A 24,801-nucleotide genomic window follows, 5' to 3' on the forward strand; every position below is an offset into this window, starting at 1 on the left:
GCATCTCCAACTGGAAGACACTGTGGCATCTCCTGAATGATTAGCTCTCTTTTATCTGGTCTTTCTTTGTTTCTGGAACTCCTTTCGTGCACATATCGGGTCTCCAGCATCTGACTTGCAGACTTCTGCCTTTCACTCACAATTTCTATTTCTTTGTGTTTTATTTTATGTTTGATGCCTTCTTCCCTCTGGTCTTCTTGAATGGAGGCCTGAACAGTGTTCACTCTCTCTGTTGCTCATCTTGTAGTTTTTGTTTGTTTGTTTGAGGGTTTTGGGTTGGGGGGAACAGAGAACAAGTTTATTGGTGAATGCTCATGGCAACCATCATCCAAGAGAGACAAGATGGGGAGGGTGCTGTGACCAGAAAGCCTTCGGGGCTAGATATGCAGTGTCACACAGGGCAAAGGACAGGGCTCAGGGGATGCTGGGAATGTGCCCAGCCACTCAGCATCACACAGACGAGCTCTTCAGAGTTGACAACCATTGCTGTCTTCATGCCCAGCCGCCAGCATCTCTACTTCTTCCTCTGTCATCTTCCCACCCAGTGTGACAAGGACTTGCCAGATTTCAGCACCCATGATGGTGCCATTCCTTTCCTTGTCAAACACCCAAAGGCCTTCCACATAATCTTAAGACTAGACACCCTAGTCCTTGTTCCTGGCCACAGTCTGAAGCATGAGCAGGAAGTGCCCAAAGTCTAGCACCTTCACGTTCATCTCATCACTCCTGAGGTTCCCCCAGGAACTGGAACACCTCGGCATGGGTGGGGCTCTGGCCCAAGACCCTTGTCATGTCCCCACACTGGCTGTAAGGACCTTGCCATCACCCGTTCAGTCAAACAGCTGGAAGGCATTCTTGAACTCTGCAGTCTGGTTCTCTATGAAGTTACATATCAGACTACTCAGCTCTGCTCAGCTACAGGCCAGAATGTGTCACCTTCCATGAAGAATGACTGCTCAGAGGCCTGTTGTAAAGGATTATATGCTAGAAACTTTGGGGTACAGGTTCTGATGGTATTGCTTAAAGAACTGAGGCCATACCAGTGGGCTTAGTCAAAATTTCCAGAACTTTAGTTGAGAAGCAGATGGGTTCATGAGACTACTAGCCCAAGATCCAGCGGAATGAGGATTAATTATATGGGACTAAATGAATTGGTGAGGTATGATACCCTTTCCTGCAGTAAGGATCCATCTTGTAGTTTCAAATTAGAAAATTCCAGAACATCTTTTGAATGAATTTTGTGCTCCAAATTCATATCTTTTATGCTTCTCAACAAATGTTCCCCCAAATCTCCTTCCGCTTCTTCCTTTTGTGCTCCTTCAAGTGAAGTCGTCTGTCACCTGTCCAGTTTGGCCTTCCTCCTTCAGGTCACTGGGAAATGCCACACTTACTTAAATATTTTGCCATTACTCAAAATTGCTTTCAATAGGAACTCACTAGTGATACCGGAAAATGAGTCTCAAAACTTTTTATCACAAGTCACTTTTGGCCAAAAGTTACAGGATCCAGATATATTATCCCTGCCTTATTCATTAGACTGAAATGTGTTCTACAAGAAAATCCATCTTCCAATAGAAGATGTTACCATGACTCCAATAGAGGGATTTGAAACCTCTTTTGAGCCATGTTGGTCTGGCTGTTGGAATGTTAGAACTTCCTAATGTGGTTCTCATGAGGACAGCCCTCGCTGGGATGTATAAGCTTTGGCACTGAGGAGTTACATGCCAACAGCAATCTGTAAAGGTAACACTTTAACACTGCTATGACAGCCAGGCATGATGGCTCACACCTGTAATCCCAGCATTTTGGGAGGTTGGGGTGGGAGGATTGCTTGAGCCCAGAAGTTCAAGTCCAGTGTGGGCAACATGGTGAAACTCTGTCTTTACAAAAAATACAAAAATTAGCCAGGCATGGTGGTGCATATCTGCGGTCCCAGTTACCAGTGAAGTTGTGGTGGGAGGATCGCTTGGGTCCAAGAGGTCAAGGCTGCAGTGAGCCATGATCAGGCCACTGCACTCCAGCCTGGGAGACACAGCAAGACCCTGCCTCAAAAAACAGAAACAAAAAAATATTGTTATGGCTGTGTATATCTCTGTCAATTAAGGGGAAATCTAATTGCCTATATAACTGGATATCTTTCATTGGTGTAATAATATTCCCCTGAATAAATTAATATACTAAAAGACATTGATTGCTGGACGTGGTGGTTCACATCTGTAATCCTAGCACTTTGGGAAGCCAAGGCAGGCAGATTCTCCGAGGTCAGGAGTTCAAGACCAGCCTGGCCAACATGCTGAAACCCCATCTCTACTAAAAAAATACAAAAATTGGCTGGGCGTGGTGGTGCACGCCTGTAATCCCAGCTACTTTGGAGGCTGAGGCAGGAAAGTGCTTGAACCTGGGAGGCAGAAGTTGCAGTGAGCCAAGATTGTGCCACTGCACTCCAGCCTGGGCAAGAGAGCAAGACTCCATCTCAAAAATAAAAAATAAAAATAAAAAGACATTGATTATACTGTTGTTTTGCCTGGTATCAGACAACAGGGGCTTAAGTTATGAACCATAACTTCAGTTGTTTTAAATGTTAACTTGATCCTTCTTTAATCTGAATCAAGCATGTTTTACAACAGTGTTTCTCAATTGGGAATTCCCGTCACCTACTCATAAAGTTTTATTAATAAATAGATGTTAGGACCTACTCCAGACCTACTACATCTCGTTTCTTGATATTCTTATCACATGCTTGGTATATTCAGAGTATATTATGTCTCTGAATAATTACATCAAGATTTTTGCTATGCCCATTTATTGTTGTAAATTAGATATAATGTTTTTTGTATTCTTTGAAATAGGCCTAATGATTATGTTTGTAAGTAATTTGGGGGGTTGAATTTATAGTTTTGTTTTGCATGTCACAGAAAACAACAAATTTTCTCATCCAATATAGTATTCTTGTTATGACTTTCTAGTCTTTCACTTTTGAAAATTATAAGCAACGAACAAATGACACCCATTTTAAGTTTTTTGTCATCTACAGATATTTTTGTTAGCATGTTTTGCTTTGATACTTCCCTGAAGTTATTTGTAATGAGCTACAAGCAAAAATGCTTCATCTTTCATGAAGAATGACTGCTCGGAGCCCCGCAGTAAAGGGTTATATGTTAAATACATTTGGGTTCACGTTTCTGATGGCATTGTGTAAAGAACTTTGAGACCATATCCAAAGACTTAGTCAAATTTTCCAGAACTTGTGTTGAGAAGCAGATGGGTTCATTAGATGACTAACCCAAGATCCACAAGATCCAGTGGAATAGGAATTAGTTACATAGGATTAAATGAATTGGTGAGGGATGATAGTAGTTTTTGTCTAGAATACTGTTGATATTATTTTAATGTCTTATTTTCCTTATATATGAGGAAGCCCTTTTTGCTTTCTCTGAAGTTTTTCATACATGATAATAATGTTGTAGATTCTGCTTTTGTAAACTGAAATGAATCACTTGTAAATGACCTCTTATTCTGCCTGCCTGACCCCTCCGGAGTTCAAAAATTCTTATTGAATCAGAATACATACATAGTTTTTGGCAATACAGTTATTTGCATAACTTCAATAAAAATCTGTCTTCCTTCTTGCCAGGGCATAATTGAAAACATTGGTTATGTAACCTAGGTCCTGCCTGCCATGTCCTATTAAGAATGATGTTCATTTAATCAGATACGACCACATGCTTTTAAAGAACTAAGGTTGACTTTATGGAACCAATGCTTACTTACAAAGCCCTCTTGGGAAAACTGGCCTAGTCCTTGGCCTCGAACAGCCTGCCTAAGACAAGAAAAATATTCTGAAAGCAATGATGCTGCATATGATGATATGTTTTATGAGCATGCATTTTCTACATAACTGTTAAGAGTACCTATTTTTAGCTTGAGTGAGATTAATTTTCCTTGCTGACACCTTTCCACAATCTTGTTTACTACAACATGACACTGTGATAAGTAATGTTTCCATAAATCAGATGTCTGTCTTTTCAAATGATAGTGGAAGTACTCTGTCCCTATGCACAGTATAAACAGCTATAAACCCACGCAATACGGACAGCACCAAAGGCTCTAGCACAAACTGTGCTGCTAATTAGTGGGGTGTCTTTCTACAAGTCACTTAAGCTCCTTGGGCTTCATGTTGCTCCTCTCAGAAGAGAAGCATCTGGACTGGACAGCCTCTTAGGTATCTCTAGGCCAGGTTTCATAATCCCATGGCCATCCCTTTCTTCCACATGAGAGTTTTATATAACATGACAGTACCTGAGCACAAATCAGGGTAGGATCTAAAAACTGAGATTAGATATTAAAATAAAAATGAGATAAGATAAAACACAGCAGAGGCTGAAATAGATTTATATGTATTAGGATAAATATACCTCAAAATATGTTTTTTTAAAAAAAAATAAATAAAAAGCAAGTTACAACAAACAAACCTGTCCCATTTACATTCAATTTGAAGAATAGTGCTGAATATCTCTGGAGTGTTTCATTGACTTTGGTACCCCAGTTAATTATCGCCTCGAATTTCAGAGGTGAACACCTACTATGAGTTATGGGCTCTGATGATGTAAATATGAAAGATATGGTCCCAGGCTCTGCATCTTATCTCTAGTAATCTATATGTTGCTGTCTGAGTCAGAGGCTTTGTGAAATGTAAATCACTCCACATTGACCTTTTCCCATCATTCTCATTGCCAAGAAAAAAGTCCAGACACAGAAGGCCCTTTACAATATCATTCCTACTAACTTTTCTTGCCTCAGCTCTTATCTTTACCCACTTCCATACCCTGGGTTCTATTGAAACCTCTGAATCTATCCAAAGTATGACTTCACTGAACGAAACATACTCTCATAAATTTCACTGCCTTAGTATATACATCCATTTTCCCATAGTGTCTTGACTATCTTTTTCCACTTACTGAGCTCCTACTAAATCTTCCAATACCAAGTGAGATATCAACTCTTTTCAGAGACTTAATCTAAGGCCTGAGATTGGTGGACCATCTCCATATTCACATAGACAGTTATTATATCTACTTATAGAATGCTTACATCTAACTATTCCTCTAGACCATAAAGTCCCTTCAATCAACCAGCCCAGTGTCTGGCCCAGTATGTGCTCAAATAAATTCTCTTGAAAGAATAAATTATAAAATAAATACCCCTAAGAGGTAGGTGGTCATATTTCTCTCTTCATTTTATAGCTGGGAAAACATTAAAAATTCAGGGTCAGCAGGTAAAAAGCATATAAGGTTTTCTAACTGAATCATATGCTCTTTTCCACTGGGGTTCCTCTTCATTTCATGCTGAATGAGAGAGATTATGGATAGAAAGAAATACCAGAGGCCGGGCGCGGTGGCTCAAGCCTGTAATCCCAGCACTTTGGGAGGCCGAGACGGGCGGATCACGAGGTCAGGAGATCGAGACCATCCTGGCTAACACGGTGAAACCCCGTCTCTATTAAGAAATACAAAAAAAGTAGCCGGGCGAGGTGGCGGGCGCCTGTAGTCCCAGCTACTCGGGAGGCTGAGGCCGGAGAATGGCGTGAACCCGAGAGGCGGAGCTTGCAGTGAGCTGAGATCCGGCCACTGCACTCCAGCCTGGGTGACAGCGAGACTCCGTCTCAAAAAAAAAAAAAAAAAAAAAAAAAAAGAAATACCAGGACTACAAAAGCCTCAATGAGAAGAGAGGTGAACTCTGAGACTTCTCAGGAGAAATGTAAGAGAAGAGGTCTAGGAAGTGGGCTGCCCCTAGACATGAATGGCAAGTCATTATCTCAGAGAGAGAAAAATGGCAATATCTATGTTGATCGACTTCCAAATGTTTATTTTATTTTATTTTTGTTGCTGAAAATATGAGATTGATCCCGGACACTTTGCACACTGGCAAATAAGTTCATCTGCCCTAACTTTTCCACATAATTTTCTAAAGTCTGTTTTTTTTCCCCTGTAAAACTTAAAGTAGCTTTAGACAGAGTAACTTTGGATAAGCCCATTTGCCATTTGTATGTCCTTCTGCCTTGAAACAAGTTTTATTTGAGTTGTGTTCTTCTCCATTTAGAGCAATCCTCCTCAAGTTTTGACTAGGACATTTTGACTAATAAGAGCTTTCAACTAATAAGAGCACAGGCAATACAACATTGCCATATGCTTAGCTCCAAATATTGCTCCAGGCCGGGCGCAATGGCTCATGCCTGTAATCCCAGCACTTTGGGAGGCCAAGGTGGGAAGATCACCTAAGGTCAGGAGTTCCAAGACCAGCCTGGCCAACATGGTGAAACCTTGTCTCTACTAAAAATACAAAAATTAGCCCGGTGTGGTGGTGGGCACCTGTAACCCCAGCTACTCCGGAGGCTGAGGCACAAGAATTGCTTGAACCCGGGAGGCGGAGGTTGCAGTGAGCCAAGATTGTGCCACTGCATTCCAGCCTGGGCAACAGAGCGAGACTCTGTCTCAAAAAAAAACAAAAAAATTGCTCCAGCTCTTCCTTATGAAAATTTTAAAGACACAGAAAAGTTTTTAAAGATGAACTACACAGATTGAACACTTGCTAACATTTTTCATGTGTCTTGTGAAACTGCACCCTTAAATATTCTAGTATTGTCTTCTAAAAGCAAGGGCCATTGTCTTACATGACTCCAGTATTTTTATCACATCTAAGGAAACTAACAAGAACTCCCTGATGTCATGTAATATCCAATTTCTTTCCAAATTTCCCAAGTTGCCTGCAGTAAATATTTTATAATTACTTTCTTTAGACTTGAATCTCTTAAAAAGTATTAATTGCATCTGATTCTCATATTTCTTCAGTCTATTTTAGTCTAGAACAATTCCACTTCTTTTTATTTATTTATCTTTCATGACACTGAATGTTTTAGGAGTCTGGGTCAGTTATCTTGAAGACTGTTCCAAATTTTTGTTTTGTCTGATTCTTTATTTGTGATATTATTTAACTTGTTCCTCTTCCTCTGTGTTTTTTATAAACTAGAACTTGGAGCTGGAGACCGGTTGGGATGCAGGTGAAAGGCTTTAGCAAGAACACTTGACTGGTAAGACTATGGACTTCATGTTTGCAACAGGCAGCATATGACATCAGTGAGTCCCATTAGTAGTGACAGTGGTTTGGCTACTTTGTTACGGTTGTGACCAATAGATCTCTTTATTATAAAGATCAGTTTCCCCCTTGAATTTAGCAAATAATGTTTGGCGGGGCCAATACTTTAGCACAAGAAATTTATCTGATTCCCCCAAGAAATAAATTCACCTAATGCCTTTTACCCAGTTTTATTATCCATTCATTAGCTATGCTGTAATCAATTATTACATTGGCTTTGGCAAATGGGTTATTTTTCTAATTCTATCATTTATTTGATATTTGACCTACAAAAAAAAAGTTTACTCTCAACAACCAGGGATGAATTATAGATTCTTGTTTAAAAGGCAGAAAAAAAAAGTTTAGATCTTCTCTTTTAATTATTAATTTTAGAGTAAAATATTGGGGTGATAGTTACCTCCATATGTGACAAATGAGTTTTTTTAATTTTAACAGATTTAAGGGTAGATAGATTTTCTATAAATGTAGCCCTAAACACAAGGGAGTGAAGAGGATATTGGGTTAATAATCAGAAAATGTTGAAATCAAATTCTAGTTCTACAGATGATGAGCCTTGTGACCTGGAGCAATCTACTTGAACTTTTCAGCCTCTTTATTCACTTATCCATATATTTTCTTTGACATCTATTAAATGCTATTATATGAGTTACTTTTTTTAACGGCTGGAATTCCACTGGGAGCCTCACAGTATCTGTTAAGTTGCTAGCCCTCTAGGAGTTTGTTCCTTTTTGTTTGTTTTTGAGAACAGGGTCTCACTATGTTGCCCAGGCAGGTCACAAACACCTGGGCTCAAACTATCCTCCTGCCTCTGCCTTCCTAAGTACTAGGATTACAGGCATGAACCACAATGCCTGGCCTAAGAGTTTGTTCTTGTTGCTTCTGCTACTACTATTGTTGTTTAAAAATATTAATAAAATGCCCATGGTGTATTTGAAAAAAGCAAATTTCATAAAATATAACAATTAGGCATTGAAAATACACCACAAAAAGATGTCTTGCTTGTCGAAAGAGAGAGAGATACCAAATTCATGAATGCGGGGCAGAATCAGGAATGGGGAAAGGAATAAAGTGGCCTTACAATTTCCCTGCACTATTTGAGTTTCTTAACTAAAGCAAATATGATATCACATTCATTCTGGAGAAGCATATACATGAATATTATGTATTGTCTCCAGTGTAGTGGTTGTTAAATAGAAGTAAGCATAAGGGACTTTTTGCAAATGTAGATCCCTGGGCCTCTCCCCTGGTGATTTAGGGTCAGTAAGTCTAGAGTAAAACTCAGGCATCTGAATTTTTTTAAATTGTCGAGAGATTCTGATGCAAAGCAGCAACTGTAGAAGTATTGGAAATCGATTAAACAAAAGATACACAAATGGTCATCACAGCATTATTCATGATAGCCAAAACGTGGAAACAACCCAAGTAACCATCCACTGATGAACGGATTCATAAAATGTGGTCCATCCATTCATGCCATGGATAGTAGTCTGCCCTAACAAAGAAAGAAGTGCTGACACCTGGTACAACACAGACAAGCCTTGACAACATGATGCCAAATGAAAGAAGTCAGTCACAAAGGACCCTGTAGTGTATGGTTCTATTGGCATTAAATGCTCAGACGAGGCAAGTATATAGAGAACGAAAGCATTTTAGTGTTTTCCTAGGGGAGAAACTTTGCAACATAGCAAGACACTCTCTCTAAAAAATAAATAAATGAATAAAAATTTTTTTAAATGTATGGCACATCAACTTGATGGAATGTTATACAAAATATTTAGATGACATTATGATACCATAATAGCATAAACATGTTTATGACACAATAATAAGTAAAAATTTTAAACATAGGAATAATAAAATCAATTATGATACATCAGTGTGATAGAGTATCAGACAAAAGTTTTAAATGATCATCATGAAGGCTATAGCCACATGAAAAAAGAAATATTCTAATGCTATAAAAAAAAGAATAAAAAGATATCACAAAGGGAAGAAATAAGGAAAACATGATTCCTGGAATTTGTGGTGAACAGACAGAAAATACATTTTTCTACTACCCTCTCCCCCTTCTGTTTATTGGGACTCTTGGTGAAGACAGTAACTCTGTCAAGAATTTGACCTACAAAAGGTTAAAGAAAAAGTCATTTCAAAGCTTTGCCACATTATTATTGACCAAGGATAGAAAATTCCCTTTTGTTTAGATAACCCCCTAGTGGGCCTTTGTAAAAACTAGACTCTCCCCTCCTACCACCCACAGGTCTGGGGTCTGGAAGAAGGGGATTGAGAAGCCGTAGGAATATGGGAGATGTCTACTGAAAGAGAACTTGGATTAAGAAGAGAGATTGAGCTTGGGTAAAGAAGAGAGATGGGGGAACTTTCCAGAACATAGGGAGAAGAGAGGAAGCTAGGGAATCGGCAGCATGCAGGGACTCAAGGAACTCTGCCCCAATTTCCAGTAGTGGGGAGGAGTAGGACACTGTTTAAAACAATGATGTCTGCCATGTTCTCTTTCACTCTGTGGGAAAATTCCCCCAAAATAATTGTCTATGCATAGTCCCTCGTTCTCACTACCAGCCCTACGTAGACCACTCTGTCTAGACCACATGCTTCTGCCTCCACCTTTCCTCAGAAACTACTTCTGTCATAGCCTCTAATGACCTCCATGTCGTCAAAGCCAGTGGTCACCTTTATGGCCTCACCTGACGCAATCTCTCAGCCACATTTTCACAACTTACATCACCCTCTTCTGTAAAGAGCGGAGCTCCTCCTGGGCATCCATGACACCACATGCTCCTGGTCTCCTCCTGCCTTCCCCACTCTCCATCTTAGCCTCCTCAACTGGTTTCTCATCTTCCAGGTAACTTTAAACTTGAAGCACCACCTCCGCCCCCACTCTGGTCTTCCTGTCAACTCTCTCATTACTTTGTTTCATCCACTTTTCACAACTTCAGCTCCATCTACACACTCACAGATTCCACGTGTGTGTCTCCAACCAGATTTTGCAGAGACACAGATCAGCATACAATTGCCTACCTCACTTCTTCACTCAGCTGTCTCAAACTTAATTTCTCTTGTCAATATGGTCCTCTCTCAGAGCAGATTTTTACACCCACTGGTTAGAAGTCATCATGCAATCCATCCCTATCCACATTCAATCCATCAGCAAGTCTTAGCAAGTCTCATGAATTAAACATGCACGCAGGTCAAATTCACAGTTCCTGCTTTATTAGCATAATTCTCTATTTAATTATACATAATCAAAGATGAGACATCACTGGAAGAAAAAAACCTGATAAAACCTACCTTGTTCTTGAATCGAGATCTTACCTGTTCCATTTTTTTTTTTTTTTTAGTTGGGTCTTATTTTTTTTATTTTATTTTATTTTTTTTATTAATTTATTTATTATTATTATACTTTAAGTTGTAGGGTACATGTGCATAACGTGCAGGTTTGTTACATATGTATACTTGTGCCATGTTGGTGTGCTGCACCCATCAACTCATCATTTACATCAGGTATAACTCCCAGTGCAATCCCTCCCCCCTCCCCCCTCCCCATGATAGGCCCCGGTGTGTGATGTTCCCCTTCCTGAGTCCAAGTGATCTCATTGTTCAGTTCCCACCTGTGAGTGAGAACATGCGGTGTTTGGTTTTCTGTTCTTGTGATAGTTTGCTAAGAATGATGGTTTCCAGCTGCATCCATGTCCCTACAAAGGACACAAACTCATCCTTTTTGATGGCTGCATAGTATTCCATGGTGTATATGTGCCACATTTTCTTAATCCAATCTGTCACTGATGGACATTTGGGTTGAATCCAAGTCTTTGCTATTGTGAATAGTGCTGCAATAAACATACGTGTGCATGTGTCTTTATAGCAGCATAATTTATAATCCTTTGGGTATATACCCAGTAATGGGATGGCTGGGTCATATGGTACATCTAGTTCTACATCCTTGAGGAATCGCCATACTGTTTTCCATAATGGTTGAACTAGTTTACAATCCCACCAACAGTGTAAAAGTGTTCCTATTTCTCCACATCCTCTCCAGCACCTGTTGTTTCCTGACTTTTTAATGATCGCCATTCTAACTGGTGTGAGATGGTATCTCATTGTGGTTTTGATTTGCATTTCTCTGATGGCCAGTGATGATGAGCATTTTTTCATGTGTCTGTTGGCTGTATGAAAGAACAAAGCTGGAGGCATCACGCTACCTGACTTCAAACTATACTACAAGGCTACAGTAACCAAAACAGCATGGTACTGGTACCAAAACAGAGATATAGACCAATGGAACAGAACAGAGTCCTCAGAAATAATACCACACATCTACAGCCATCTGATCTTTGACAAACCTGAGAGAAACAAGAAATGGGGAAAGGATTCCCTATTTAATAAATGGTGCTGGGAAAATTGGCTAGCCATAAGTAGAAAGCTGAAACTGGATCCTTTCCTTACTCCTTATACGAAAATTAATTCAAGATGGATTAGAGACTTAAATGTTAGACCTAATACCATAAAAATCCTAGAGGAAAACCTAGGTAGTACCATTCAGGACATAGGCATGGGCAAAGACTTCATGTCTAAAACACCAAAAGCAACGGCAGCAAAAGCCAAAATTGACAAATGGGATCTCATTAAACTAAAGAGCTTCTGCACAGCAAAAGAAACTACCATCAGAGTGAACAGGCAACCTACAGAATGGGAGAAAATTTTTGCAATCTACTCATCTGACAAAGGGCTAATATCCAGAACCTACAAAGAACTCAAACAAATTTACAAGAAAAAAACAAACAACCCCATCAAAAAGTGGGCAAAGGATATGAACAGACATTTCTCAAAAGAAGACCTGTTCCATTTTTATGAGACCAAAATGCAGTTTGGTTCATTTAAATAGAAATAATATAAGGGCATATATCATTATGAAATTAACTCATATAAAGCTATATGAGAAATCAATTCAAAACAAAATAATTGTATAAACACAACCTGGGAGCTCAAATGTTTACATATTTAATGAATGCACTTAAGTTTATTCAAAGTAATGATATTGCCTAACTTAGGTATTATAAAATTTACCATAACAAGGTGAAAACATAGCATAAATATGAAAAGCATAATTTTGGAACTTTTTTAGTAAAAACTGCATTCTCTCTATGCATAGGACTTCATCAGAATAAGAAGTGTATTAAAATTATGTTAATTTAAAAATCATCATTTATTAAACAGTCTTGGATGCAGATTTCTACCTTCATTTAGTATTACCTGTTTTGAACCCAATAGAGTTTGTTCAAACTTACCTTTGAGTCTGGAGGAGGAGCCAAACCAAGGAAGGAATAAATAATATTCTCTTCTTTTGCAGAGAAGAAAGAGTCAAAATCCTTGAAGCAAAGAAAAAGAAAGTTTAAAACTACTGCACACTTGTGAGCCAGTTTATTTATGGAAACTGATCTTTTTATTTATTAGTTCTTAAGTGGGAAGCTCACACAAAAAGTCATCCCAGTTTGCTTTGTCAAAGATGACTAACCTCTAGAGTTAAGAAATCTAAGCATGAACTTTACATTTGTTTTTGTACACTTTCATTGTGCCTGTATACCACAGCAAGAGCGCACACACACACACACACACACACACACACACACACCCCTACCCATGTCCGGGAATTGCTGACAGGACCCAAATATACACAGTAAATGGCTTTTCCAAGTTTCACACCACCACCTGGTTTACTTATAATCTGGCCCTAAGCATTTGGTCCCTGATCAGCTGAGACTGAGATGATACAGGCTGTCTACACTGTGATTAAAGTATCCCTAAGGGCCCAGATGCATCTCAGGCCCTCCCAACATGAACAGGCACAAGACCATCGGAGGCATAGAGGGCGACTGTTTTGGCAAAATGGAAACAACTGGAGTGATCAGAAACTTGGTAGTGGATTGAAATCTGATGCTCAATGAAGCTCCCACCCCATCCAGATCCTACCAGGGCCAGTCCTTCACCAGGCAGGTCCAGCCCTATACCACCTTCCCAGTAACATAGCTGTCAATAGCTTAGAAGAGAGTTTCAGTCTTTATAATAAAAACATAAACAACATTCCCCCAGGCTACTTTACTACTGCCAATCTTTGTCATCAAGGCCTTGATGCAATTTCAACAGTGTTGCAAAAAGGCTCACAAAGTCACAGGCGTTTGTCTCATTTAACAGGGCAACACACAAAACAACTTAGTTGTTCTTTGCCTACCCTACTCTTAGTGTATGTTAAAAAGCTTAAAACCAGCCAGGCGTGGTGGCTCATGCCTCTAATCTCAGCACTTCGGGAGGCCAAGATGGGAGGATCCCTTGAACCCACGAGTTCAAGACTAGCCTGGGCAACATGGTGAGCCCCTGTGGGCATGGTGGCACACACCTGTGGTCCCAGCTACTTGGGAGGCTGAGGTGGGAGGATCACTTGAGCCTGGCAGATCAAGGCTGCAGTGGGCTGTGATTGTGCCATTACACTCTAGCCTGGGAAACAGAGCAATGCCCTGTCTCACAAAAAAAAAAAGAAGTTTAAAACTAAATACAGGTCACAGCTATTGAGAAAAAAAGTATTATGTATTCCTGTGTGTTACTCTTTTTTTTTTTTTTTTTTTTGAGAGAGAGAGAGAGAGAAAGTCTCGCTCTGTCTCCCAGGCTGGAGTGCAGTGGCACAATCTCTGCTCACGGCAACCTCCGCCTTCCAGGTTCAAGCAATTCTCCTGCATCAGCCTCCTGACTACCTGGGATTACAGACACGCGCCACCATGCCCAGCTAATTTTTGTATTTTTAGTAGAGACAGGGTTTCACTATGTTGGTCAGGCTGGTCTCAAACTCCTGACCCCAGATGATCCACCCACCTCGGCCTCCTAAAGTGCTGGGACTACAGGTATGAGCCACTTATTCAAAGTGTTACTCTTATTCAAAGCTTTATTGTTTTCCTATCCATTGCCTCAAGTCTCTCAGTGATTAATTTTATTCTTTTATACTGAATACATGTTTGGAAGCTGCCTCAAATCTTGGTTGAAAGGAATATAACAACATGAGTAAGTGCAGGAACTTTGGTATCAGAAATTCTGATTGATTCCCAGAGTACACGCTTACCAATCATTGTTAAAAGATTACATGAGATACTGCGTTAATAGTAGTAGTAGTATTAAGTTGGTGAAATGTAATAAAGTAAATCTATGCTATTTCCCAAAAATGCCATATATAAAGTTCTGAAAGCTTCTTTAGTTAGCCAACTCTAGATTTCAAGGCAAGAAAGATTTTCTTATAGTTGAGTGAATTAGTCTTTTGCTTCAATTTAAGACCAAATACCTTCTTCAGAATTTCAGAAGGCTGAAGAACAATTCATCATTATCTTTCACTTGATGCTACCAAATATATGTAGAAAATAATGAACATAAAACAGGTTTTCAACTCCCAGTTCTGCTGGGATTATTATGGCAGATTAGAGGCCCTGAAAAGCTGTCTCAAAAAAAATTTTTTTAGGCCGGGCGCGGTGGCTCAAGCCTGTAATCCCAGCACTTTGGGAGGCCGAGGCGGGTGGATCACGAGGTCAGGAGATCGAGACTATCCTGGCTAACATGGTGAAACCCCGTCTCTACTAAAAATACAAAAAACTAGCCGGGCGTGGTGGCGGGCGCCTGTAGTCTCAGCTACTTCGGAGGCCGAGGCGGGAGAATGGCGTGAACCCGGGAGGCGGAGCTTGCAGTGAGCCGAGATCACGCCACTGCACTCCAGCCTGGGAGACACAGCGAGACTCCGTCTCAAAAAAAAAAAAAAAAAATTTTTTTAACCCAATTAAGAAAAAACTAAAAGTATAAATACACTGCTGAGCTGGCAGAAAAGACTCCGGCCAGTGAGAGCGTGAATCCTGAGAGTAAGCACGCACCAAAGCCACCATGCGTGCTGAGAGTTTCTGACACACACACGACACCTTTATCATCACTTTGACACTGAAGAGGAAAAAGGAGGAAGGAGATAAAGCCCAGAGCCTCGTCAAGGTGGGGAGTTTCATAAGCACACACACCAGAACTCCAGAGGGTTCTGCCTTCAAAGTAAATGTGAATGAGAAATAACCCTGCCAGGCAGAACGGAATAGAAGGAAACTTCCCTGATTCAACTTTGCTTCTGGGTGGAGGGGAAAATATTCTCCTCTGAGAATTTATAACCACAAGTAGAATTCACAAGAGGTTGCAGTTCAAATTCCCATGCCATGTGTGATCCTAAAAAATCTTAAAAGGAAATCTGAGTTTAAGATGTGTCTAAGTTTGATGCAGAAATAAACTCCAGGCCTCAAAGAGTATCCACTGCTGTGATTTGAATGTATCCACCAGAAAGCATGTGTTGGAAACTTAATCCCCAGTGCAACAGTGTTGGGAGGTGGGGCCTACGGGGAGCTGTTGAGGCCATAAGGGGGCCATCCTCATGAACCGATTGAAGACATTTATAAAAAGGCTTGAAGCTCGGAGTTGTATCTCTCCCTTTCTCTTGCTACTGTGATGCCTTCAGCCATGTTTGACGCAGCCAGAAAGCCCTCATCAAATGCTGTCCCTCGATCTTGGACTTTCCACCTCCAGAGCCATGAGCCAAATAAACTTCTATTGTTTATAAACTACCCAGTCTGTGGTATTCTGTTATAGCAGCACAAACAGACTAAGATAGCCACAAACAAAGTTTTTAAAAATGAGCAGTTTGAAGTCAAAAGTTATAATATAAATAAGGGAATAAAAAGAAAATATGAGTGAGAGCAAGAAGAAATAACAGAAGGTGGAATTAAAAATCAGAATCAGATATGGGAATTATCAGGCAAAGAATACAAAACAGCTATATTTAATATATTTAGTGAAATAAAAGAAAAACTTGAAGACAGAATAAATACCTAGAGAGAACAATCAAGCAAATTTAGAAAGGAACCAAAAAGAACTCCCGAAAATAAAAAGACATAATAGTGGAATTGTAAAACCCAATATGCGGATTAAACAAAAACACCTGAAGAGTAAATTAGCTAACTGGAAGATGCAATCCAATCATCCAGGCTGGGTGTGGTGGCCCATGCCTATAATCCCAGCACTGTAAGAGGCAGAGAAGGGAAGATTGTTAGAGCCCAGGAGTTCAAGACCAGCCTGGGCAACATGGTGAGACTCTGTCTCTATTTAAATAAATAAATAAATAAACAAACAAACAAATAATCTAGAGAGGAAAAAAGAGATGAAAAATGTGGAGGAAATATTATTGTATGAAAACAGTATGAGAAGTTCTAACAAATGTCTTATAGGAGCTCTTGGAGAAGCAAATAGAGATAATACGGGAAAACCTAAACTCAAGCATATAATTGCTAAACATTTTCTTTTTTTAATTTTTTGAGACAGGTCTCACTATGCTGCCCAAGCTGGTCTTGAACACCTGGGCTCAAGCAATCCTCCCACCTCGGCCTCCCAAAGTGCTAGGATTATAGGCATGCATCATCTCGCCTGGCCAGTTACTAACAATTTTCTAGACTTATTGAAAGATAACAACCCTTAGTCTCAGGAAGCCCAGTAAATAATTCTAAACTAGATAAATAAAAATAACTCTAAACCTAGACACATCGTAGAGAAATATTATTAAAAGCAACCAGAAAGAGAGGAAGAAGAAAAGAAGAAAGGATGGACAGAAGAAGAAAGGTAGGAAAAGAAAAAGGAAAAAAGAAAGTTTCCCAATAAAAGAATAGTGATGAGACTGACAGCTGACTTCTCAATAGCAACATAGAGGCCAGGTGAAAGTAAAATAATAATTTCAATGTGTTTAGAAAAAAATAATAATCAGCCCAGAATTCCAGGCTCAGTAAAACTATTTTTTCAAGCATGAAGGTGAAAGAAAGACAGTCATCTGGAAAATATTTTTTTGTTTGTTTGTTTTTGAGACGGAGTCTTGCACTGTCGCCCAGGCTGGAGTGCAGTGGCGCGAGCTCGGCTCACTGCAAGCTCCGCCTCCCGGGTTCCCGCCATTCTCCTGCCCCAGCCTCCCAAGTAGCTGGGACTACAGGCGCCGCCACCACACCTGGCTAATTTTTTGTATTTTTAGTAGAGACAGGGTTTCACCGTGTTAGCCAGGATGGTCTCGATGTCCTGACCTTGTGATCCGCCCACTTCGGCCTTCCAAAGTGCTGGGATTACAAGCGTGAGCCACCGCGCCCGGCGAAAATATCATTTTTTAAACAAACAAAACCTTAGAGAAGTTACCGCCAAGAGACCTTCACTTAAAGAAACTTATAGGATGTATTCAGGAAGAAGAAAATAATTCCAGATGGAATATCTGAGATTCAAGAAGATAAAATTAATAGTAAATATGTGGGTAAATCTAAATCTGAACAAACATTGACTGTACAACCAACAAAGAGAAATGCCTAATTTGTGGAGCAGGATGAGAGGCCAACTGAAATACTGAAAAACCAAACACGTGTAAACAGAGAGGGTGATTAGGATTACAGCGTCTAACGGCCCTTTTAATGTTTGGGAGAGACCGAGTGCGGTGGTTCACATCTGTAACCCCAGCACTTTGGGAGGCCAAGGTGGGCAGATCATCCGAGTTCAGGAGTTCAAGACCAGCCTGGCCAACATGATGAAACCCCATCTCTACCAAAAATACAAAAAAATTAGCAGGACACGGTGATGCGTGCCTGTAATCCCAGCTACTCGGGAGGCTGAGGCAGGAGAATTGCTTGAACCTGGGAGGTGGAGTCTGCAGTGAGCCAAGACTGCACCACTGCACTCCAGCCTGGGTGACAGAGTGAGAATCTGTCTTTAAAAAAAAAAAAAAAAGTTTGGGACAAAAGTAAGGATACTGATTATCTTTAAGTATGTATGTTAAAATAGCTAAGTTAACCACTAAAGGGATAGATTATTTGAATTGAGTAAAGGGCAAAATAAAATTAGAAAAAAGAGACTTTAGTAAGTAAAATTACATCAAGAAAGGATTTTAAAAAATTGCAAAACTGAGAAAAATTAAAAGCATATAACAAAGTAGAAGAAACTCCAAATATACTCATAATTTCAATGCGTGGGTCAAAAAAGAAAGGTATAAATGTTTTAACATTTATACTTAACGATAAAGAAAATACTAAAGGCCGGGCGTGGTGGCTCACGCCTGTAATCCCTGCACTTTGGGAGGCCAAGGCCAGCAGATCACCTGAGGTCAGGAGTTCAAGACCAACCTGGCCAACATGATGACAGCCTGTCTCTACTAAAAATACAAAAAATTAACCGGGCATGGTGGCACCTGTAATCCCAGCTACGCAGGAGGCCTGAGACAGAAGAATCACTTGAACTCGGGAGGCAGAGGTTGCAGTGAACTGAGATCAGGCCACTGTACTCCAGCCTGGGCAACAAGAGCAAAACTCCATCTCAAAATATAATAATAAATAAATAAAGTAAAAACAAAACAAAACAAAAAAAACAAAAGATATCAAAATATATGGAATGAACTGACAGTACTCAGGGAGAAATGTCTAGCCTTAAATATTTACATTAGAGAAGAAAAAAAGGTTAAAAGTGAGCTAAGCATCTAACTGAACATTAACATAAGGGGAGAAAAAAAACAAAGTGTATAGAAGCAAAAAATGATAAAGGCAAGAGCAGAAATTTTAAAAATAAGAGAAAATTTAGCTATAAAGATATAAATATAGAGAGATCAGAAAGAATCAAAGCCGAAAGACCAAAAACAAACAAAAACTATGAGCAACATAAATTAAAAAAAAAAAAATCAGAGAAGACACAATAGAAACATTAGGAATGAAGAGAGGACATAACTACCTGTTTTAAACAGGTCTTAAGAATACCTTATTTAAAACTTTGGGGGATGTTGATAATGGGGGAGGCTCTGCATGTGTGGGAACAGGGGGTATATAGGAAATTTCTGTACCTGCCTCTTAATTTTGAAAAAAAATGTTATACTAGACTTTAAAACTTAAAAACAAGCTCAAGGCTGCCATGGACCATGAAGGCAACACTGCACTCCAGCCTGGGCAACAGACAAAGACCCTGATTCTAAAAACCAAACAAACAAACTAGCCATCTTAGAATTTATGGAAACAGAATTATGAAAACCAACTTATGAAAAAGTAGAAATCTTAAATAGTCCATTCATTAAGGAAACTGAAATATTTCCCGCAGAGAAGAGCCCAAGCCTAGCGAGCTTCCCAGATGAATGAGAGGCTCTCCAGAAGAAAATTCTATTTCTTTGGGAATAGGGGATTGCAATGGGAACACATGTGTCATAGTAAACTATGTGCATATTCAGGGAGGTAAAAGAAGACACAGGTTTTTAAATGAAAAATAACGTCTGGACACAGTGACTCACACCAGTAATCCCAACACGTTGGGGGGTCAAGGCAGGAGGACTGCTTGAGCCCAGGAATTCAAGACCAGCCTCAGCAACATAGGGAGATGCCATCTCTACAAAAAATACAAAATTTAGCTAGGTGTGGTGCCACACACCTATAGTCCCAGCTATTCAGGAGGCTGAGACAGGAGGATTGATCAAGTCCAGGAGGTTGAGGCTGCAGAGAGCCATGATCGTGCCACTGCATTCCAGCCTGAGTGACAGAGCAAGACCCTTTCCTTCCAATGACTATCACTGGTGCAGAGGGCGAGGAATGTGATCAGGGAGAAGCACACAGAGAGCTTCCATATTTCTGGTAATGGTATCCTGTCCTTCTTAAACTGGATGGTGCATACAGTGGTCGCTCATTGTATCATTCCTGTTTAAATTATGTATTTCTTATCACATACAGCATATTTCAAAATAAATTTTAGGAACATAACATAGTTTGTTCAGTAACATCGATATATTGAGAAGCCCTCTCCCCACCCTAATTAGGTTTGCATCCTGTGTTTCCTTACAGCCCTGAGTGCCCGGAGACACTCGTTCCTCTGCTAAACGGGCACCTCTGTACTGAACGATCCGGGTCCTCTTTGGTTGTGTTCAGTCAGGCCCAGGCTATCTTGGTCCCAGGCAGGCACTCTGGCCCTTACCTGGGCTAAAATGCACAGATGCCAACTTGTCATCAACAGATGCGTCTGCTCTTTCCAGTTCACATTCCTCTGTCAGGCGGGGAGCCTGGCCTCAACTGTGCCTGGCTTCCAGTGTGGCGTCTCCTTTCTCAGCCTAACAGTTGTCTACCCTGGCTCTCAGGATAATATATTCATTTGCTCTGCGTAGAGTAGCAGAAGTTCAAACTGGCAGAGGCAGGAAGGCACTGAGGACTACCCTTGACGCCCAATCCCCTCACTGCCCACTGAAATCTACTGCTTTTCTCTGGGGTCTCCTTCTACCTGCTGCCATCATCAGGCATGGCACAGGGTTGACCAAGAATCTTCAGAAGCCAGGGAGACCACTTAAATAATAGTTATATACATTCTAATCAAGTAGAAAGGACACTGACTATCTAGACTAATGTTATTTTAAGCCTGCATATCCTTCAGAACTTTTGAGTCTCCTTTTAAAATCTGAGCACACAATAAAAATAATGATTTTTACTTACTTTCTGGAAACAAAGCCCTGTTCTTCATGAATGTACTTTTGTAAGTGTGTCCACAGACCACAGAAAAGCAAATTAAGCAAAGCTGCTCGTAAGATAAACTACAAATACCTCTCTGAAGGTAGAAATGAAAAGAATAGGCCAGACGCGGTGGCTCACGCCTGGAATGCCAATACTTTGGGAGGCTGAGGAGGGCGGATCATGAGGTCAGGAGATCGAGATCATCCTGGCTAACGCGGTGAAACCCCGTCTCTACTAAAAATACAAAAAATAAGCCGGGCATAGTGGCGGACGCCTGTAGTCCCAGCTACTTGGGAGGCTGAGGCAGGAGAATGGCATGAACCCAGGAGGTGGAGCTTGTAGTGAGCCAGGATCACGCCACTGCACTCCAGCTTGGGTGACAGAGCAAGACTCTGTCTCAGAAAAAAAAAAAAAGAAAAGAAAAGAAAAAATTTCTTTCCAACAACTTGATTTATTAAGTACGATCTATAAACTCCGGGAAAAAAAAGAAGTGATCTTATGGTGAAATGAACTATCAAATGTATAAAACAAAATTGTTGTTATAACCATAATGCCCAGAACAGTTTTCAAACTAATTAAAGTTACACAAATTCATCTTGTATCTATAGTAAGACTTTATTTCTACAAGTCAATTTTATAAAAGTGAAAACTTGCTGGGCACAGTGGCTCACACCTGTAGTCCCAGCACTTTGGGAGGCCAAGGCAGGAGGATCACTTGAGGCCAGGAGTTCCAGAGCAGCCTGGGCAATATAGGGAGACCATCTCTACAAAAAACTTAAAAATTAGCTGGGTGGGGTACTGCACTCCTGCAGTCCCAGCTACTCAGGAGGCTGAGGCGAGAGGATCGCTTGAGCCCAGGAGAAAGAGGCTACAGTAAGCCATGATTGCACCACTACACTCCAGCCTGGTCGACAGAGAAAACTTACCATGTTCCTGTGCAGATACACGTGTGTGCACACTGCAACGCTGAACAGAATTCCTAGCTAAATGTATAATATTTTTGAACACGTGACCTCAATTCTTCAAAATAAAAGAAAGAACCTGAAATAATCCCCAAAACTTCTGAATCATCATGATATTGTTTCTGTCCTTTTCTAAATCTTAAATATTGATTATTCATAATGGATTTACCATCCAGCTATTGGATGGTAGAAACAGATCATGACCTGACAGTTGTGAACAATTTCAAATGCTGACTCAAAATTAATCTGGTTTAGAAAATTTCTTTTTTTTTTTTTTTTTTTGAGACAGAGTCTCGCTCTGTCGCCCAGGCTGGAGTGCAGTGGCCGGATCTCAGCTCACTGCAAGCTCCGCCTCCCAGGTTTACGCCATTCTCCTGCCTCAGCCTGAAAATGTCTAATAAACACACACACAGCAGGATTTTTTAATAGAAGCACGTACTCACCCCACAGTACTGCTCCTCATTGAAGATCTGGGGAGGCAAAGGAATCCCATTTTGAGGTTTTTTCTCTCCAGGAACATTCTCTCTCATCCACCTCCTATTGTCTTCATCTCCAGCAATATCTAATTCCTTAAAGTCGATTTTATTCGCTTCCAAAAAACCCACTACTTCTTGCTGTTTCTTCCTAATCTGGTCAAGAGTAGAGAAATATTATTAGGCTGTTTATGAAAAATATTTTGTTTACATGTACAAAAATTAAATCCTTCCTCTAGTTACACTATACAACACAAATAACTCTAAGTATTCAAACAAGGAAAATAATAGAATCACACCTCTTTGTTATAAAGGGTCAACAAAATGACTATTTAATTTCTGAAATTTTAGTATCATCAATGTTTAAATTATTATATAATCAGGCTGGGTGCGATGGCTCACACCTGTAATCCCAGCACTTTGGGAGGCCAAGGCAGGTGGATCGCCTGAGGTCAGAGGTTCAACACCAGCTTGGCCAACATGGTGAAACCTCGTCTCTACTAAAAATACAAAAATTAGTCAAGCATGGTGGCACACGCCTGTAATCCCAGCTACTTGAGAGGCTAAGGCAGGAGAATCACTTGAGCCCGGGAGGTGGAGGTTGCAGTGAGTTGAGATCATGCCACTGCAATCCAGCCTGGGTGACAGAGCAAGATTCTGTCTCAAAAAATATATTAATTAATTAATTAATTATTGTGTAATCAACTGTTAAAACTAAATTTGGGCTTTAGAAGACTCCATAGGAGTCCTAGGTAATGAACTGCAACCTAGCTTAGTACGTAAACAAACTGAAAACCTAACTAGAAATTAGCCTTTGTAACCAGAGCTGAGTTTCAGTTAATGACAGCAGACAAGCTTTAGCCAATCACAGAAGGTCAACTGTTAAACCACTTTCAAATAAGGCAAACACTGAGTTAGAACCAACCTAGCTATCTGTACCTCACATCCTTTTTCTGAACGTCATCTCCTTTTCTCTGGCAATAAATATAACCTGCACGTGTAGTGGGGCAGAGTTTTGTGAACCATTTTTTGGCCTGGACTGCTGCCAGATTCTGGAATCACAGAAGCCAATTAAGATCTACAAACGGCCGGGCACAGTGGCTCACACCTATAATGCCAGCACTTTGGGAGGCCGAGGCAGACAGATCACCTGAGGTCAGGAGTTCAAGACCAGCCTGACCAACATGCAAATACCCCATCTCTACTAAAAATACAAAATTAGCCAGGCGTGGTGGCACATGCCTTGTAATCCCAGTTACTACAGGGAGCCTGAGGCAGGAGAATCGCTTGAACCCAGGAGGCAGAGGTTGCAGTGAGCCAAGATTGTGCTATTGCGCTCCAGCCTGGGCAACAAGAGCAAAACTGTCGGAAAAAAAAAAAATCTACAAAACTAGATGAGTTGTAATGTTGTCTTTTAACATGACCTAATTGGAGTAGAGACTCTCTCGTATCTTTTTTGCAGTCTTCAAAATACTTTTAATTTTTTGCAAAGCTTTAATGGCCAAAAAGTAAGAAAGAATTAGGAAGACAAGGGATTGGGAAAAGGGAAAGAAGAGAAAAAAGAGGCCAGATAATGTGGCTCATGCCTATAATCCCAGGACTTTGGGAGGCTGAGACAGAAGGATTGCTTGAGCCCAGGAGTTTGAGGTTACAGTGTGCTGATTGTCCCACTGCACTCCAGCTTGGGTGACAAAGCAGGACCCTGTCTCTTAAAAATAAAATAAAAATTTTGTTTAAAAAAGAAGAGAAGCCGGGCGCGGTGGCTCACACCTGTAATCCCAGCACTTTGGGAGGCCGAGGCGGGCGGATCACAAGGTCAGGAGATCGAGACCACGGTGAAACCCCGTCTCTACTAAAAATACAAAAAATTAGCCGGGCGCGGTTGTGGGCGCCTGTAGTCCCAGCTACTCGGGAGGCTGAGGCAGGAGAATGGCGTGAACCCGGGAGGCGGAGCTTGCAGTGAGCCGAGATCGCGCCACTGCACTCCAGCCTGGGCGACAGAGCGAGACTCCGTCTCAAAAAAAAAAAAAAAAAAAAAAAAAAAGAAGAGAAGGCCGGGTGCGGTGGCTCACACCTGTAACCCCAGCACTTTGGGAGGCTGAGGCAGGCAGATCACGAGGTCAGGAGTTCGAGAACAGCCTGACCAACATGGTGAAATCCTGACTCTACTAAAAATACAAAAATTACCTGGGCGTGGTGGTGTGCGCCTGTAACCTCTGCTACTCGGGAGGCTGAGGCAGGAGAATCGCTTGAACCTGGGAGGTAGAGGTTGCAGTAAGCCCTGCACTCCAGCCTGGGAGCCAGAGTGAGACTCTGTCTCAAAAAAAATTTTTTTTTTATTTACTTTTTAAAAAATAAAACAAAAGAATAAAATAAAAAAGATACTTTACTATGAAATTCAAATATCAAGTATACCCACACTAAAATGCATTTCACTCAGTTATGAAAATAAGAGTATTGGCCGGGCGCGGTGGCTCAAGCCTGTAATCCCAGCACTTTGGGAGGCCGAGACGGGCGGATCACGAGGTCAGGAGATCGAGACCATCCTGGCGAACACGGTGAAACCCCGTCTCTACTAAAAAAAAAATACAAAAAACTAGCCGGGCGAGGTGGCGGGCGCCTGTAGTCCCAGCTACACAGGAGGCTGAGGCA

General features: G+C 40.7%; 1 protein-coding gene and 1 pseudogene across 5 annotated transcripts in view; both read right to left on the reverse strand.

Annotated features, from left to right (window-relative positions):
• Positions 1-24,801, reverse strand: part of SH3BGR (SH3 domain binding glutamate rich protein) — a 66,541-nt gene that overhangs the window by 25,842 nt on the left and 15,898 nt on the right. For all 5 annotated transcript variants that reach the window (XM_015132871.3, XM_015132870.3, XM_077995753.1 and 2 more), the window contains 2 exons: positions 22,120-22,305; positions 12,453-12,533 (listed from right to left, as the gene is read on the reverse strand). In XM_015132871.3, the coding sequence (XP_014988357.3) occupies positions 12,453-12,533; positions 22,120-22,305 (267 nt within the window). The remainder of the gene's footprint in view (positions 1-12,452; positions 12,534-22,119; positions 22,306-24,801) is intronic.
• LOC106997236 (myosin light polypeptide 6 pseudogene) lies at positions 263-9,816 on the reverse strand (annotated as a pseudogene).

Source organism: Macaca mulatta, chromosome 3, assembly GCF_049350105.2.
Source record: "Macaca mulatta isolate MMU2019108-1 chromosome 3, T2T-MMU8v2.0, whole genome shotgun sequence".
Lineage (NCBI taxonomy): Eukaryota > Metazoa > Chordata > Mammalia > Primates > Cercopithecidae > Macaca > Macaca mulatta.